The sequence below is a fragment of the Cyprinus carpio genome, chromosome A7 (genome assembly GCF_018340385.1).
Source record: "Cyprinus carpio isolate SPL01 chromosome A7, ASM1834038v1, whole genome shotgun sequence".
In the NCBI taxonomy this organism is placed as follows: Eukaryota; Metazoa; Chordata; class Actinopteri; order Cypriniformes; family Cyprinidae; genus Cyprinus; species Cyprinus carpio.
Window position 1 is genome coordinate 9,798,628 of NC_056578.1, and position 15,364 is coordinate 9,813,991.

The following is a 15,364-nucleotide window of genomic DNA, read 5'->3' on the forward strand; positions in this document are numbered from 1 at the left end:
TATCAATAAGAAATGTTTCTTGACTGATTTCTGAAGGATCATGTGACACTGAAGACCGGAGCAAAAGCTGAGGAAAATCAGCTTTTCCTTCACAGGAATACATTTGATTTTAAAATATATTACAATATAAAACATTTATTATAAATTCTAGCAATATTTCACAATATCAATGTTCTATTGATCAAAATAAAGCAGCCTTGATGAGTGTAAGAGATTTCTTTAGCTTAAAAAAAATCATTTAAAAATCATACTTTGCAAACTGTGGTGTATTTTTGCACAAAAGTCAGCCAGCATATTTTGGTATCAAAAACTAGTTCTCAGAACTGGTTCCGTTTTTTTAATAACCAAATTAAAACAAGCATGATCAGATTCACGAGCAGAAAACTATTATGAACTGTGTTTTTAGAAGGAATTTGTCAAAATTTGTCAACTTATAAGTTTGAAGTGATTCAGTGACTTATTCAGTGAATAGGTTGGAGCGTTTCTTCACTGAACCACAATTAGATCTGTAGTGCTTCCTTTAAAAAGTAAAAAATAAATGGAATTGTTAAGCAATCAGAATAATTAAAATCGTTATGATTCTGATCCATAATCAACAGCTTCTGTAATCACTGGATACAGCCAATTGCATCACCATTAGTTTTATGTCAGAAAACGATGACTTGTGCCTGTTTAGAGGCTTTTTTTTTTTTTTTTTTAAGATTTCATACAACTCAGCTTTGTAGACCATTGGAGCAGAGGGAACGTCACACACCTTCATTCCTAACATCCATGATTTATATCTGTTAACAAATTATTCATATTTACAAATGTTCGCTCAGGAGCGCCCCGTGTCTCTTAAGCGTGTTTAATGAATGTACCGGTCAGACTCCGGGTCTGTCGTGGTGGGACCGGGCTGACCCTCCTCCATGCGTCTGCACACAGGAGCTCTTGTCTGGGTTCCTCAGCGGGCTGCAGTCCCTGTGGTGTGGTCGCAGTAATTAGAGCAGTTCAGGGCTCCACATCTCTCATTAGGAGACCGGTCAGTCTGAGCCCTTGTACAGTGTCTCTCTCTGCCCCTGACGGCCATCACTCACAGCAAAACCACAGGGACAGGCCTGAATTTGCCCAGTCTGTACTGGGATCTAAATTTAAAATACCAACCCGCACCACAAACCCTATCTAGTCTGGGCGCTCTTGTTCGGGAGAGTATTTTTGGTACACACAGTGTTTTGATCAGTGATTTATGCATATGTAGAAATACTGTAGATTCCTGTGTACATGAATAATTCCTCTGTACTGTCTGTGGTTAGTTGTTACTATATAGTCTTAGAGCATTAATTCACTATTAGCCATGTAGCATGATGTAAGAAGCCCAATGACTTCCTGTTAACATTATTATTAAAAAAAACCATTAGCTGTTACCATAGTTTTTAATGTTTTTGAAAGAAGTCTCTTACTGAGGCTGCACAGAAATACAGTAAAAACAGTAATATTGAGAAATGTCATTACAGTTTAAAATAATGGTTTTCTATTTGAATACATTTTTATTCCTGTGATGCAGAGCTGAATTTTCAGCATCATTACTCCAGTCTTCAGTGTCACATGATCCTTCAGAAATCATTCTAATATGCTGATTTGAATTTACTGAGTACACATTACACATAGTACATCAGATGGTAATTGCATGGTATTTTATAAATGCCGTGTAAGTACTGTATTCATATACAGTAATATGGTATGTATATAGTGCTCCAAATTGTACTTAAATACATGGTATTGTCATATTACACTTAATTAAAAAAATGTACCATGATTGTACCATAGTATTCCTGGAAGTACCACAGTGTCCCATGTAAAAAAAAAATTCAGTACTATGTTTTTTTCATAGGATACCATCAATGAACACTGGTACTACCAAGGTTTTTTTTTTTTTTTTTTTTTTTTTTTTTTAGCAGTTTGTCAAAAGAATCATGGTCTTCTTATGGTACCATGCCTTCTTTTGACTGTAAAACTTGACTGTAGTTTGGTTGAATGAATCAGTATTTTCTTTTCCGAAAGCGTTAATAATTCCTCAGCTGCCTATATAAGACTGAATGGAATGCTGTGTGTGAGCATTTCAAATGTGATTTTACACTGTGACATTGACAACAAACATCAAAAGGGTTTGTTCTCAGTGTTTGCTGTAAGAGTTTGGTCCTCAGCTGTGAAGTGGCAGCAAGCTTGAGATTCCTTAGGGAGGGTGATAATTGGCAGGAAACATGAGATGATCTGGCAACCCTGACAGCTGGGTCCCATCAGACAGTCATGAAGAATGACTTCTTCTGATACTAGTAATGAGCATACACTCAAAAAAAAAAAAAAAAAGAAAAGAAAAGCAAACCGGTTCAGTACCATAGTCATTTTTGTTAGAGTATTAAGTTGTATTTATTTTTATACACTACCCTTTTAAAGTTTGGGGTTGGTAAATGTTGTTTAATGTTTTTGAAGAAATCTCCTCTGCTCACCAAAGTTGTATTATCTGATAAAATATATAACAAAAATGGTAATAATATGAAATATTATTACAATTGAAAATAATTTTAAATTTTAAAAGGTAATTTATTCCTGTGATGTAAAGCTGAATTTTCAGCATCATTACTCCAGTCTTCAGTGTCACATGATCCTTCAGAAATCATTCTAATATACTGATTTGTAGCTCACGAAACATTTCTTATTATTATAAATGTTGAAAACAGTTGGAATGCTTAATATTTTTGTGGAAACTGACCTTTATTCTTTAATTAATAGAAAGTTCATAAGAACAGCATTTATTTGAAATAGAAACCTTTTGTAACATTGTAAATGTTTTTACTGGTACTTTTTGACCAATTTAATATGTCTTTGTAGAATAAAATTATACATTTCTTTCCAAAAAACAAACTTACTGACCCCAACATTTTGAATGATAATATAGAGATTAACATTTATAATAAGTAAATGTAGACATTTGTTATACATCCATAAGTAATAGTTTTTCAATCTAGCTTTTGTTTGGACGTATATTTTGGTTTTGGTAAAACCAATTGTTACAAAAACCACATCAGTCAACGCTGAACAGATGTTGATCATATTGCTGAAACTCCTTAGTTGATATCTTTGACCATAATGATAACATATACACCTTTCTGATATTTCTCCTGTCGTTTTCCTAGGTGACGTTCACAAAGAGGAAGTTTGGTCTGATGAAGAAGGCGTATGAGCTCAGTGTTCTGTGTGACTGTGAGATAGCCCTGATTATCTTTAACCGCTCCAATAAACTCTTCCAGTACGCCAGCACAGACATGGACAAGGTCTTGCTCAAGTACACGGAATACAACGAACCTCACGAGAGCAGAACCAACTCAGACATTGTAGAAGTAAGTGGCTACTACACATTTTAGACAACGTGGGAATGTCAAAAGCAGAATAAAATCTTAATTGCTATGTCTTAAGACATTTCACAGTAGTGATCTTGATTCATTCTGAATCTTATGACCCATATCTGATTGACTATCTCACAGAACGGCCTTTAACAGATTACACTAATGCATATAGAGATGCGGGCTGCATTTACCGATGCTGTAACACAGTTAGCAAACATTTGGGCCACATTTCAAGCATGCAGGCTTGAGTAATTATAGATCACTGACTCAGTGAGGCATGTGCTCAAATTACAGCTTCATTTTCACATGCATTTGCTCTATTTACAATTAACATGTGATAGTAGCCACGATTATTCTGTGCTTTTCCTTTTACCTTGTATTATAAGCAATTGTCATGTGTGTTTACATTTATTCATAGATGCTTTCGTCCAAAGCGACTCGTACAGCACCTGTCAGAAGTTTGGATTGCGTTATTTTTTTTTTTTTTTAATGTTTTTGAAAGAAGTTTCTTATGCTCACAAAGGCTACATTTATGAATAAAATAATACGAAAATACAGTAAAATAGTAATATTGTGCAGTAATAAAATAAAATAAAATTAAATTAAATTTGAATAAAATAAAATAATTGTTTTCTATATACGCCCATTTCTGCCATGGGATTTTTTTTTTTTTTTTATCTCACAATTCTGAGAATTGCGAGGGTCAGAAAGTGAGAATTGGGTTGTAGTAGGTCACAATTACCTTTTATTATTATTTATTCCATGGCGAGAAAAAAAAGATATAAAGATATAAACACAGAATTCTGAGAAGAAAAAATGCCAGAATTGCAAAATGTAAACTCGGAATTGTAAGAAAAAAAAGTCACAATAGTGAGCTAAAAAGTCGCTACCTTTTTTATTTATTTTTTATTTCCTGCCAGAAAAAGGGCTTCCATAGTTTTCTATTTGAAAATGAAATGTATTCCTGTGATGTAAGTTTCTGTAGAGATGCCAGGTTTAAAGGAACTAGTGAATGCGTGTTCAATGTCTAGCTATCTGTGGCTAAATGCTGGTGCTGAAGTCATGTGAACAGATTTTCTGTGAGTGGTGCTAATTGGTTGTAGCTAAAAATAAGGATCCAGTCTTATCCAACATTCATACTGAGGAAACCTGAGATACTATCAGTCAAGGACGTGGAACTCTTGGCGAGAGCTGTTCTCATTAGCCTCCATGAATCACAAATCGCTTATGTGTACCAGAAATGCATTTCTGAATCAAAGTTACGTGTGCTACACACTTACTACTGAGGTTGTGCTTTACAGTATATTATATAGCCTATAGGAATTTTGAGCCTAGTTGCCACTTTAATTTGAGAATCATTTATAATATGTATCCAAGTAGAAATTATTTTAAAGATTCATAAGGCAGGTCATCTAAGGAGAGAGAAAAGTACTAAACCTGCCTCTGAGTTACAATTAATTGTACTTTGGTGTTATAGGAAAAGCTTCTTGTGAAGTTAAAAGCTGCATGTTTCTAAGAAACAAATCCACCGTTAAGACATTGTTATCTTTAAACCAGTGCTTCTGGCAAAAATAGTCCATAATCCATAATCTTGTTTTCTCCATTGAAAATCTCATCTGAATCAGGGGAGAAATATGCACAGATCAAGTTACAAGTGAAAACAGTCCAAAATGGTTCTTAACAAATATGTTGGTGGGTTTTGATGTGAGAGGACAACAGGGGATGGATTTTGTTGCTGGAGGAAGCGTTATTATGGATTGTGGTGTTTTGGCCAGAAACAGCAGTGGTTTGAAATGGTTTGAAATCCCTTAATTAATGATGGATTCGTTTCTTACAAACATGGAGCTTTTCACCTCACAAGATATTAACTGATGGACTGGAGTCGTGTGTTTTACTTGTGGATTATTGTGATGTTTTTATCAGCTGTTTGGATGGCCTGAGGGAGAGCACATTTTCAGCTAATTTTCATTTTTGGGTAAACTATTCTTTTAAGGGAAATGCAATTGTCCAGTTGCAAAGAAAATGTTTAAATGCAATTCTTCCTTAAAACAGGTTGGAATGAGATTAAATTAAGAAATTTTCTGCTTCTCGTACAGTATGCCCCTCCTCTACAATTTCTGAAGAGATTTAGTTGAGATTTGTAAGTGAATATTGTGTAATTTTTGTATTTTTTTTAGTTTTATTGGAGATTGACCTTAGCGAACCATTTCGCATTGATTATTGAATGGCTAGGAAATTGGTCATAAAGTGCATTAACTTCTTCAACCTGGACTTCCTGGAACTGATGATGATGATTTGAGTGGGGGAGATCCTGTCATATTAGTCAAAATCTTCACTGCGTATCACATTTTGATTTTGATTTTTGATTTCCATATTATTAACACCTAGATTTGTTTTCCAGATTAATTGAGAGTCAGAACCTCCTAGCTGAACTCTTCAACCTCTGTCTGAGTCATAGCTGTACTGTAAGGCCCAGTTATAACATTAAAGCACAGAGTTACAGCATTACAGACGCCTGAGGATGAGATAAGCTTCTGATTTCCATTCACTCTCATAAGGGCTCTTAAACCGCGGCAAGAGGGTCCTCAATCTACTGTACTGCACTTTCACTTTTGCTTCAGGGCTGTAATATTCAGTAATAGGTAGGAAAATATTCTGTATGATGACATTTGCCAAAATGAGCAGTATGTAACTGGGTCAAATGTATGAAATATTGCATCCCATAATGCAATGTACTTGACTTGACTTTCCATTTCCAGTGTGATGTATATAAGAGATCAAAACTGGATGGAAATCCAAAAAAAATAATTATACATGCAATATGATGAGGTCACGTGACAACAGTATAAGACTCTACTATTAGAAACATAATGAAGCCTGTTTGGTTTATAATTCATCTCTTATGTATTGTTCTTATTTGATGCTATTTCAATATTATGTGTGCACTGCACTCCATCAGATTATTCCTATAGTAAAATGTATTTCCAAAGAAGAATAATCTACATTTCTAGGAGACTAGCCTTATATTTGTATTTTTTGCATATAGACATTGAGAAATTATAGTGAATGTTAAGAGTTTTAATGCCATCATACTGTTCTTCTTTGCTGCTCCTTACAGGTGCTGAACAAGAAGGAACAAAGAGGTTGTGACAGCCCAGATCCAGAAGCTTCATATGTCCTCACGCCTCACGCGGAGGAGAAATATCAGAAGATTAATGAAGAGTTTGACAACATGATGAGAAATCACAAAATCGTAAGCAAAGTGTGATGCATGTTTTTCATCTCGGCATCCCTGTTACACTACACTACTGTTCAAAAGTTTAGGTTAGTAAAAAGATTATACTTTCTCTCTTTTTTTTACTCTTCATATGCTCACCACACCACCTTAAAAACTACATAGCAACACCCTTACAACCACATAAAAACAGTCTAAAAATTAGCACCCTTACAACCACCCAGAGCACCCTAACAACAATATAGCAACATCCTAAAAAGCAGCCAATATTGCAGCCTATATTGCAGCACCCTAAAACAGCCAAAACACCTCAGTAACTGCTTAGCAATGTCCTTTCAACCACCCAGAACAGCAGCCACTTAGCAATACCATAAAAAGGAGCCAAAACACCTCAGCAACTACATAGCAATACCATAAAAAGAAGCCAAAACACCTTAGCAACCACATAGCAGCATCCTTACAACTACCCAGAACACCCTAGCAACTGCATAGCAACAACCTAGATATCAGACAAAACACCATAACAACTACAGGACATAACAACACCCTAATAAGCAGCCAAAACACCATAACAACTACAGTACATGGCAAGACCCTAAAAATCTGCCAAAACACCTTAGCAACTACAGTACATAGCAACACCCTTATAAGCAGCCAAAACACCATAGCAACTACAGTACATGGCAACACCCTAATAATCAGCCAAAAACACCATAGCAACTACAGTACATGGCAACACCCTAATAAGCAGCCAAAACACCATAGCAACTACAGTACATGGCAACACCCTAATAAGCAGCCAAAACATCGCTCACATCATCTTCTCTGTCTCTATCAGCCGGCTGCTTTGGGTCAGCAGAGTTACTCAATACCGCTGACTTTGCCCGTCACAAACCCCACCACCCTGTCCTACAGTACAGACAGCTCTCTGGACACCCCAGTATCCCTCAGCAAGGCGAACATACTGTCTCTGTCCTCCAACACCCCCCAGAGCAACAACAGCACTGCTGTCATTGGTCAGTATCTATTGTTCATCATTACCATTTGAATGCAATACCATCATGATGTGGTTTCCTGCACATGATACATGATAATGCTGTGGTGTACAATAGTAATTCCATGTTGTATTTTGAGGTAGCCTGGAATACCATGTAAATACAGTGGTTGATATGCTAATCATTTATTTCCATGGTAAATATCAAAATATTATGGTATTGCCATTGCTTTGGTTCATTCATAACTCCAGTTATTCCAAACCTGTATGAATTTCTTTCAGCTGTTGGACACAAAAGAAGATATTTTGAAGAATGTTGGTAATCAAACAGCTGACAGTAGCCATTGAGTTCCATAGTATTGTTTCCCATACTATGAAAGTCAATGGCTACCGTGAACTGTTTGGTAGCCATTGACTTCCATAGTGTATTTTTTACGTACTATGTAAGTCACAGGTACCTTCAATTGGTTGGTTAACAACCTTCTTGGCATCAGTCTGCCAGAAGTACATCCCACAAAGCCAATGATGAAGCAACCAGGTCAGCGCAACAAGATCAAGTGGCCTAAGGCAAATGATTGGGTTGCTTGGCAGAATCTCATCTCTGACCTGAGTCAACTGTTAGAGCTGGCGTTGCGAGGCAGTGTCAAGAACAAGCTTAACAGCCTTGGGGAGATCGACTTTGAAGAATGTATGGGAAGGTTTGGCGAGGTCAGTAGGAAGGAGCCCACAGCCCCAAGGAAAGCAAGGAGAGAAAGGGAGATTGAGCAGCTAGTCAGAGCAGAGTTCCTCCAGAACTGGAGGAAAGTAAAGGAGGTTATCAAGAAGGCATGGTCAGCATCAGCCCCCAGGCCTAATGGGCTTCCCTATAAGCTGTACAAGAACTTCCCCCAGGTGGTTAAGGCACTGTGGAAGCTCATGAAATCAACGTGGAAGAAAGAGCAAGCCCCAGCAGAGTGGCAACAAGCTGTTGGTGTGTTCATTCCCAAAGAGCAGAATTCCCATACCATCAACCAGTTCAGAAACATCGCCTTGTTGAACATGGAGGGGAAGATTTTCTTCTCTATTCTGGCAAAGAGAATGAGCAACTTTATCATGGGGAATGGATACATTGACACAAGCTGCCAGAAGGCCGGAATTCCAGGCTTCCCTGGATGCATCGAGCACTCTTCTGTGATTTGGGATCAAATTCAGCTTGCAAAGAGGGATGTTGTATGGCTAGATCTTGCCAACGCATACGGCTCAGTGCCGCACAAGCTGCTATAATTTGCCATGGAATTCTTTTATGTCCCATGTTGTGTGCAGAACATTATCACAGGATACTTCAGCAACCTGCACATGTGCTTTACTCTGGAAGGCTACATGACAGGATGGCAATGGCTGGATTGCAGGATTGCCATGGGGTGTGCCATATCCCCCATCCTATTTGTTTAAGCCTTTGAGGTAATCCTCAGAGGGCCCAGGCAAGTAGTCAGGGGCATCAAGCTTCCAAGGCTTCCACCATTGGGGAGCTACATGGATGATGTAACAGGCATCCTTCAGACAGCTCCATGCATGACCAGGCTCCTCAAGCGCTTTGATGAGCTGCATAAATGGGCAAGAATGAAGAGCAAGGCTGAAAAATCAAGAAGTCTCTCGATATAGAAAAAGGCAGCCACATATCAGGACCATCTTCGTCGTTGGAGGATAGCCCATTCCTCGGCTGGATGAGAAACCATTGAGAAGCCTGGGGAGGCAGAACACTGCAGACATATCCGACAGGCAGATGGGGAAGCTAGCCAGGCAACAACTGAGGGCTTGGCAAGAATTGAGCAGAGCCACCTGCCTGGGAAGCACAAAGTGTGGTGCTACCAGCACACATTATACCAATGAGTGCTGTGGCCTCTAAAGGTCTGTAAAATTCCCATATCAGAGGTTAGCAGGATGGACAGCCGGCGAGGCTACATTCGAATAGCTACATTCGAAAGTGGTTGGGCTTGCAGGTCTCTTCAGCCGGAATATGCTGGAGCTCCCCATCAAATCCATCAGCCTAGGGTACAAGTAAGAGAAGGCATGCCTTGTACTGGAGCTAAAGGACTCAGCTGACCCACTTATAAGGAATGCAAAAGTCCCCATCCGCACAGGCCTCAATTGGAAGGCGCAAGCTGAAGTAGAGCATGCTATCTCTATTCTGCAACATGGAGAGGTGATGGGGTTAGTCCAGACCAGTCGGGCTGGCCTAGGCTGGGGAGCGCCACAGCAGCTCTGGTCTAAAGCCATCAAGAGGCAGCAGAAGACCATGGTGGTGGATGAAATTACCAGGCTGAAGCAGAAGCGCATCCACGTAAAGGCAATATCCCAGGGCAGTCAAGGAGCCTGGACATGATGGGACGTGACCAGGCGCATCACCTGGGCAGATATTTGGAGGACGCCACAATCCAGGCTCAGCTTTGTGTTAAGGGTGACCTATGACACCCTCCCATGCCCCTGGAACCTCACCCAGTGGTTTGGAGACGAAGTAGGCTGTCCCCTGTGTGGCAACAAAAAAGCAAGCATCTAGCACATCTTATCAGGGTGCAAAGTGGCGTTAATCCAGGGATGTTTTAGTTGGCGCCATGATCAAGTCCTGGCCAAGCTGGTGGAGTTCCTGAAGAGCTGTAGGGTAGCAGCAAATCGCACATCAGCAGCCGCAAAGCTTTTCCCGGCAGGGTTTGTCAAGTCTGGTAGCATGCTCCAACCTCCTCCTCAGAAAAGGAACACCATGCTCACACCCAGCAGATCTTGGCAGACCTCTGGAAGCAGCTAGTCTTTCCAAGAGAGATTGTGACAACTACCCTCTGGCCAGACATTGTCATGTGGTCCACAGTGGAGAAAAGGGTCCTCCTCATTGAACTGACCATCCACTGGGAAGAAGGCATGACAGCAGCCCACAAAAGGAAGCATCTTAAGTACTCCGAGCTGGCAGCGGAGTGCAAAGAGGTGGGCTGGAGAGCCAGGGTCTACCCAGTGGAGGTCAGGTGTCAGGGCTTTGTGGGCAGAACAGCAGTCCAGCTGTTTCATGGTGCAGGAGTGGCAGGGTCAAACCTGCGGAAAACCATAAAGGAGCTGGTAGACAAAGGAGCTGGTGCTCCAGACAAAGCACAACGGGTTGGTGACAACCCCTCTGTAAAGGGAGCTGCAGGGGGTGGCAGGGAGACAACCCCTACATGCCACCGCCGGGAGATGTACTGGTATAGGGGGGCAAAACATTAGTGATCGGCAGCCTCCAGCTGACGACCCTGCAGCTGACCTAAAAGCACTGGGGGTGGTGCGACAGGCCAAAAAGCCAAAGCAGGAACAACATCTCACCTGTATAATAATCCAACAGAAAAAATAAATTCATACAGGTTAGGAACAATTTGAGGGTGAGTAAATGATAACAAAGTTTAATTTGTGGGTGAACTATAACTTTAAACAGTCATATGAGAGTCTTGTTTGTTTGATTAATTTTCATATGTTCAGATGGGATGCCAGATGCCACTCTTCCAAATGGTGTGCACTCCAGTCATGTGGGTAGGTACTTCCTTTTTTGGTTAACTTATACAATGTGTCCAAATGTAATGATGAAGTTCCACTAAGGTGCCAGTATATTTAAAGAACACACATTAAACATGTGATTTACTTCCCTGCATGCTGTCCAATTCTACTTAAAAGAGAGATAAGATTACAAATCATTCACAAATCAGGTGAATGTTTTTAAAGGGCTGGATGTGTATATAGTTTACTGTAATTTACTGTATTATGGGTATGAAAGCCATCAAGTTGTCACTATGTACTGCACTTATACATGTAGCATATAAATGAAAGTAGCTGAGAATGTGGCAGATCCTGTACTGTATGTGTGTTTATACAGTAATGTCTCTGTGTGTTAATCACTGATGATGATTGGTGTGGTCAGGATACGAGGTCATGACCTCATGCAGGACAAACTGATCTCCTTATCCACCACTAGTCCTTTCTGCATTCCTGATTTGTCTGTTAATGAAATGCTCCAGGTTATAAATAATGTTATTTTAAATTGTAATAATATTTCACAATATTACTGTTTTTAATGTAGTTTTGATCATATAAATGCAGCCTTGATGCAACACAAGAGACTTCTTCAAAAAACATTAAAAAATCTTACTGCCCCCAAACTTTTGAAACTTAGTGTACGTGCCAATAATATTATTCAGTTTTTTAAATTATTTTGTCCTTACTGATCCTCCCCACACAAGGTGTACCTTTTTGACGTTAGCACACAGTTTTAACATATACCTCACCCAAATTTTAATAATATCCCTTTTTGTTGTACCTCATTCAGCCAATGGATTTGTTGGTAGTTCAGAAGGAAACCATATGGGAAGAGTTGTTTCGGCAAAATCTCAAGCATCGTCAACAGTGGGCCGTAAACCTAATCTCAGAGTGCTCATTCCTACTGTGTGCAAGGGCACTGTCTCTTCACTGGTGAGAGTTTCTTTTGTCTGCCATCAACAACATATCTGCAGTATGCCAGTGAAACATCCTGACAATGAGAACGTATTGACCTGTCTGAAACTGTCCTTAAATCTATTTTTTGCACCGCAAGAGGAAGGAGAGGAACATTTGGTAAGGGGAATTTGATCATATTTTATTCAGAAAATCTTTTTAAAAATGACTCATTAACTAGCTCATAAAAAATTTAAGAAAATCAGTATTGTTATAGCTGCCTTGTGTTTAACAGTCACATGCTATGAGGCCATCTAGTGGTTCAGTGAAAGATTATTTAGACATTTAAGACACTTCTGTATGTATATTTTGTTGTATTTTATTTTTGCTTTGCTTTTTTCTGTTTTCTTTTCTTTTCTTTTGCTCCATTATTTTATTTTTGTTCTGTTCTGTTTTGCTTTGTTTTTGTTTTTTTGTTCTGTTTTTTTTTTTCATCTTATTTTTGTTTTGCTTTGTTTTGTTCTGTTCCACTTTCTCTTGTTTTTTTGTTTTGTTTTTTGTTGCATTCTTTTATTTTGTTTTATTTTTGCTTTGCTTATTTCTATTTGTTTTATTTTGTTTTTTGTTCTTTTGTGTTCATTTTGTTTATTTTATTTTATTATTTTGTTTTGCTTTGTTTGGTCTGTTCTGTTCTGTTCTGTTTTGTTTTTCATTTAATATAGTGACATTTAGTCATTTTAAGTATGGATAAAGTGCCCAGATTTGTTGGTGTTGTTTATGTTAGCTAATTAGCTGCACTTATTCATAATATCAGCTCCAACTTTCTGCATTATTTTGCAAAGTGATGTATGGTAGTCTGCTTAATCCGGCAGTGCAGTATGATGTATCTTCACTGATAATTTTGAAGAAAAAACATGAAAATTAATGAATAATGAGTATAGACTGAATACAGTGTTATTGTTGTCTGTAAGTAGCTTTTTCCTTCACACAAATCAACCCCTGTTGTTTCCACCATGTTCTTCATTTATTTAAACCTCAGCAAATAGACAACTCTCAGTCCAGCCAATCACTGACTACGCCTGTGGTATCCGTGGCAACCCCCAGTCTGCATCCTCAGGGCCTTGTGTACTCAGCCATGACTTCATCATTCAGTACAGGTATATTATTGGCCTATACATAATGAATCATCTAATAATACTAGATTCTGGACTATTTTACTATTTAACCCTTTCGTTTCTTATAGATTTTGCCTTGAGCAGTACAGAGCCCAGTTCTTTACACAGCTTCAGTTCACCAGATGCTGTCACATCAGCACCAGGGTCTTCATGGAAACACAGCCAACATGGTCGGCCAGGCTTCAGTGCTCAGAGGTGAGATTGTGGGATTGAGGTGTGATTCCACATTATGGCATGCATTTCCTTCATTCACCCATTAGTGTTAAAGTGTTAAACTGCAGACAGATTTTATACCTGATTTGAAATATACTTCATGTTTAAAAAGTGAAACAATGTATTAAATCTGGTCAGAGTTAGTTTGACTAGCTGGAAGCTTTTCAGTTCACGAAACTGGACGAAGTAAGGTAAAAGTTAACCTTAACCTAAGGTAAAAGCCATACCAGTTTTAGATGCTCAGGCCCCTGATCTATAATAGGTCAGTGGATCAGGCTCTTTTTTGTTGGTTCAAATGGTCCAGGCAGGTCCCACCTAGCTCAGCTTTTCAACTACCTAAACCAGCGATCATAAACCATTTTACTTTTTTTTTTCAGAGACAGTTACATTTATTATTTGTGCTAACATTTTATTCTTTAGAATAACCTGCATTTATGAATCATGCACAGTAAGACCAATAATACTAAATATAAAACATAATGTCTTTAACTATGTAAATTTTGTTTTCATGTTGACTTCAAGACATTCAGTTCTGTTGGTGAGTTTGGGATTGTTTTTTTTTTTTCTAATGTTTTCTTTCATGTCTATTATGCTCGCCAACGCTGCGTTTATTAAATCAGAAACACAGTAAAAAAACAAAGAGATTGAAATAGTTATATCTCAGCCAAATATTGTCTAATCGTAATAAACTATATATCAATGGAAAGCTTATTTATTCAGCTTTCATGTATATTTAGAAAAATTGACACTTAAGACTGGTTTTGTAGTTCAGGGTCACGTATATTTTTTTTTTGGATGAGTTCTTTGATAAATAGAAAGTTTAAAAGAACAGCATTAAACATTATGTCTTTACTGTCACCTTTGATAAATGAATATTTTTAAATAAAATAATGTAAAAATAATATTAATTTCTTCCAAAACATAAGAAGTCTTAGCAACTCCAAACCTTTGAACAGTAGTGTAAAATAACCATCCTTGTTCTCTCCAGAACCACACAACCTCAAGTTCAGGCCCCTGACTCTTCCACCAACTCCATCAGCATCAAATCAGAGCCCATCTCTCCTCAAAGAGAGCATGCCGGCCCCTCGCTCTACCACACCATCCACCCCAGGCCTCGGCCCAACTCCAGACAAGAAGTGGGCCACTCTCCTGCCGAGAGCTTCAGCTCTTCTGGTAGTTCATATGAGGGTAGTGACCGTGAGGACCAGCGGCTGGACTCTCACACAATCACCGCTACATCAGGACAAAGCAGTGGATTATCACCAGAGACTGAAAACCAAGAAGATCCCTCAGTCAAACGCATGCGCACAGAGAGCTGGGTAACTTAGGATGGCTTTTTAAATTACATTTAGGATATGCAGACTGCTGTTGTAGTGCAACAAACACAAAGTGCTGCTTCAGAAGTGTGAAGAAGTGTCTCTAAAAGGGAAATACAAAGACAGTTATTGTAAATGGGTGTGTTCCGTTGTTTGTATTGTTTTAGGATTTTCATATTGATAAAAATCTAAGGTATGAAGTGTCTGACTTTTTTTTCTTTTTTTCTTTTTTTTAGCTTTGCTGCATTATTTGCAGTATATTATTTTTTGCAAGCCAAATGTGTTATTTTATCTTTTGTATGTTTATCTGAATCCTCATTCAAAGCCATATAAATATTGATAGGGATTTACTATTTGCTGTCATTTAGTATATGAGTTTGATGCCCTAGTAATCAAAATTTTTAAAAGACATTTCATTTTGTTTCATTTTTGTGCTATAGGAAAAATAAAAAAAAACCTGTTTGAAATGGCAAACTTAATCTTCCGTGGAGTGTTTACTTGTCTGTCAAGTTTTAGGTGTACCTCAGGTATCTGCATTTCAATCATCAACTGGCGGCCAAATGACACTTTCAGTTCTTTCAAGATTTGTGGTGGACAGATAATAAAACGGCCCAAAAATCATTGAT

At 38.4% G+C, this 15,364-nt stretch overlaps 1 protein-coding gene across 3 annotated transcripts in view; it reads left to right on the forward strand.

The window, feature by feature from the left end:
* The window catches only part of LOC109103080 (myocyte-specific enhancer factor 2A-like), a 27,657-nt gene extending 12,440 nt beyond the window's left edge, over positions 1-15,217 (forward strand). For 2 of the 3 annotated variants that reach the window (XM_042759540.1, XM_042759539.1), the window contains exons 3-11: positions 3,174-3,377; positions 6,502-6,636; positions 7,457-7,634; positions 11,090-11,140; positions 11,931-12,073; positions 12,188-12,214; positions 13,074-13,191; positions 13,278-13,404; positions 14,411-15,217. In XM_042759540.1, the coding sequence (XP_042615474.1) occupies positions 3,174-3,377; positions 6,502-6,636; positions 7,457-7,634; positions 11,090-11,140; positions 11,931-12,073; positions 12,188-12,214; positions 13,074-13,191; positions 13,278-13,404; positions 14,411-14,750 (1,323 nt within the window). In that variant the 3' untranslated portion in view covers positions 14,751-15,217. The remainder of the gene's footprint in view (positions 1-3,173; positions 3,378-6,501; positions 6,637-7,456; positions 7,635-11,089; positions 11,141-11,930; positions 12,074-12,187; positions 12,215-13,073; positions 13,192-13,277; positions 13,405-14,410) is intronic. The other variant, XM_042759541.1, reaches the window with a different exon arrangement.
* Positions 15,218-15,364: the final 147 nt, after the last annotated feature.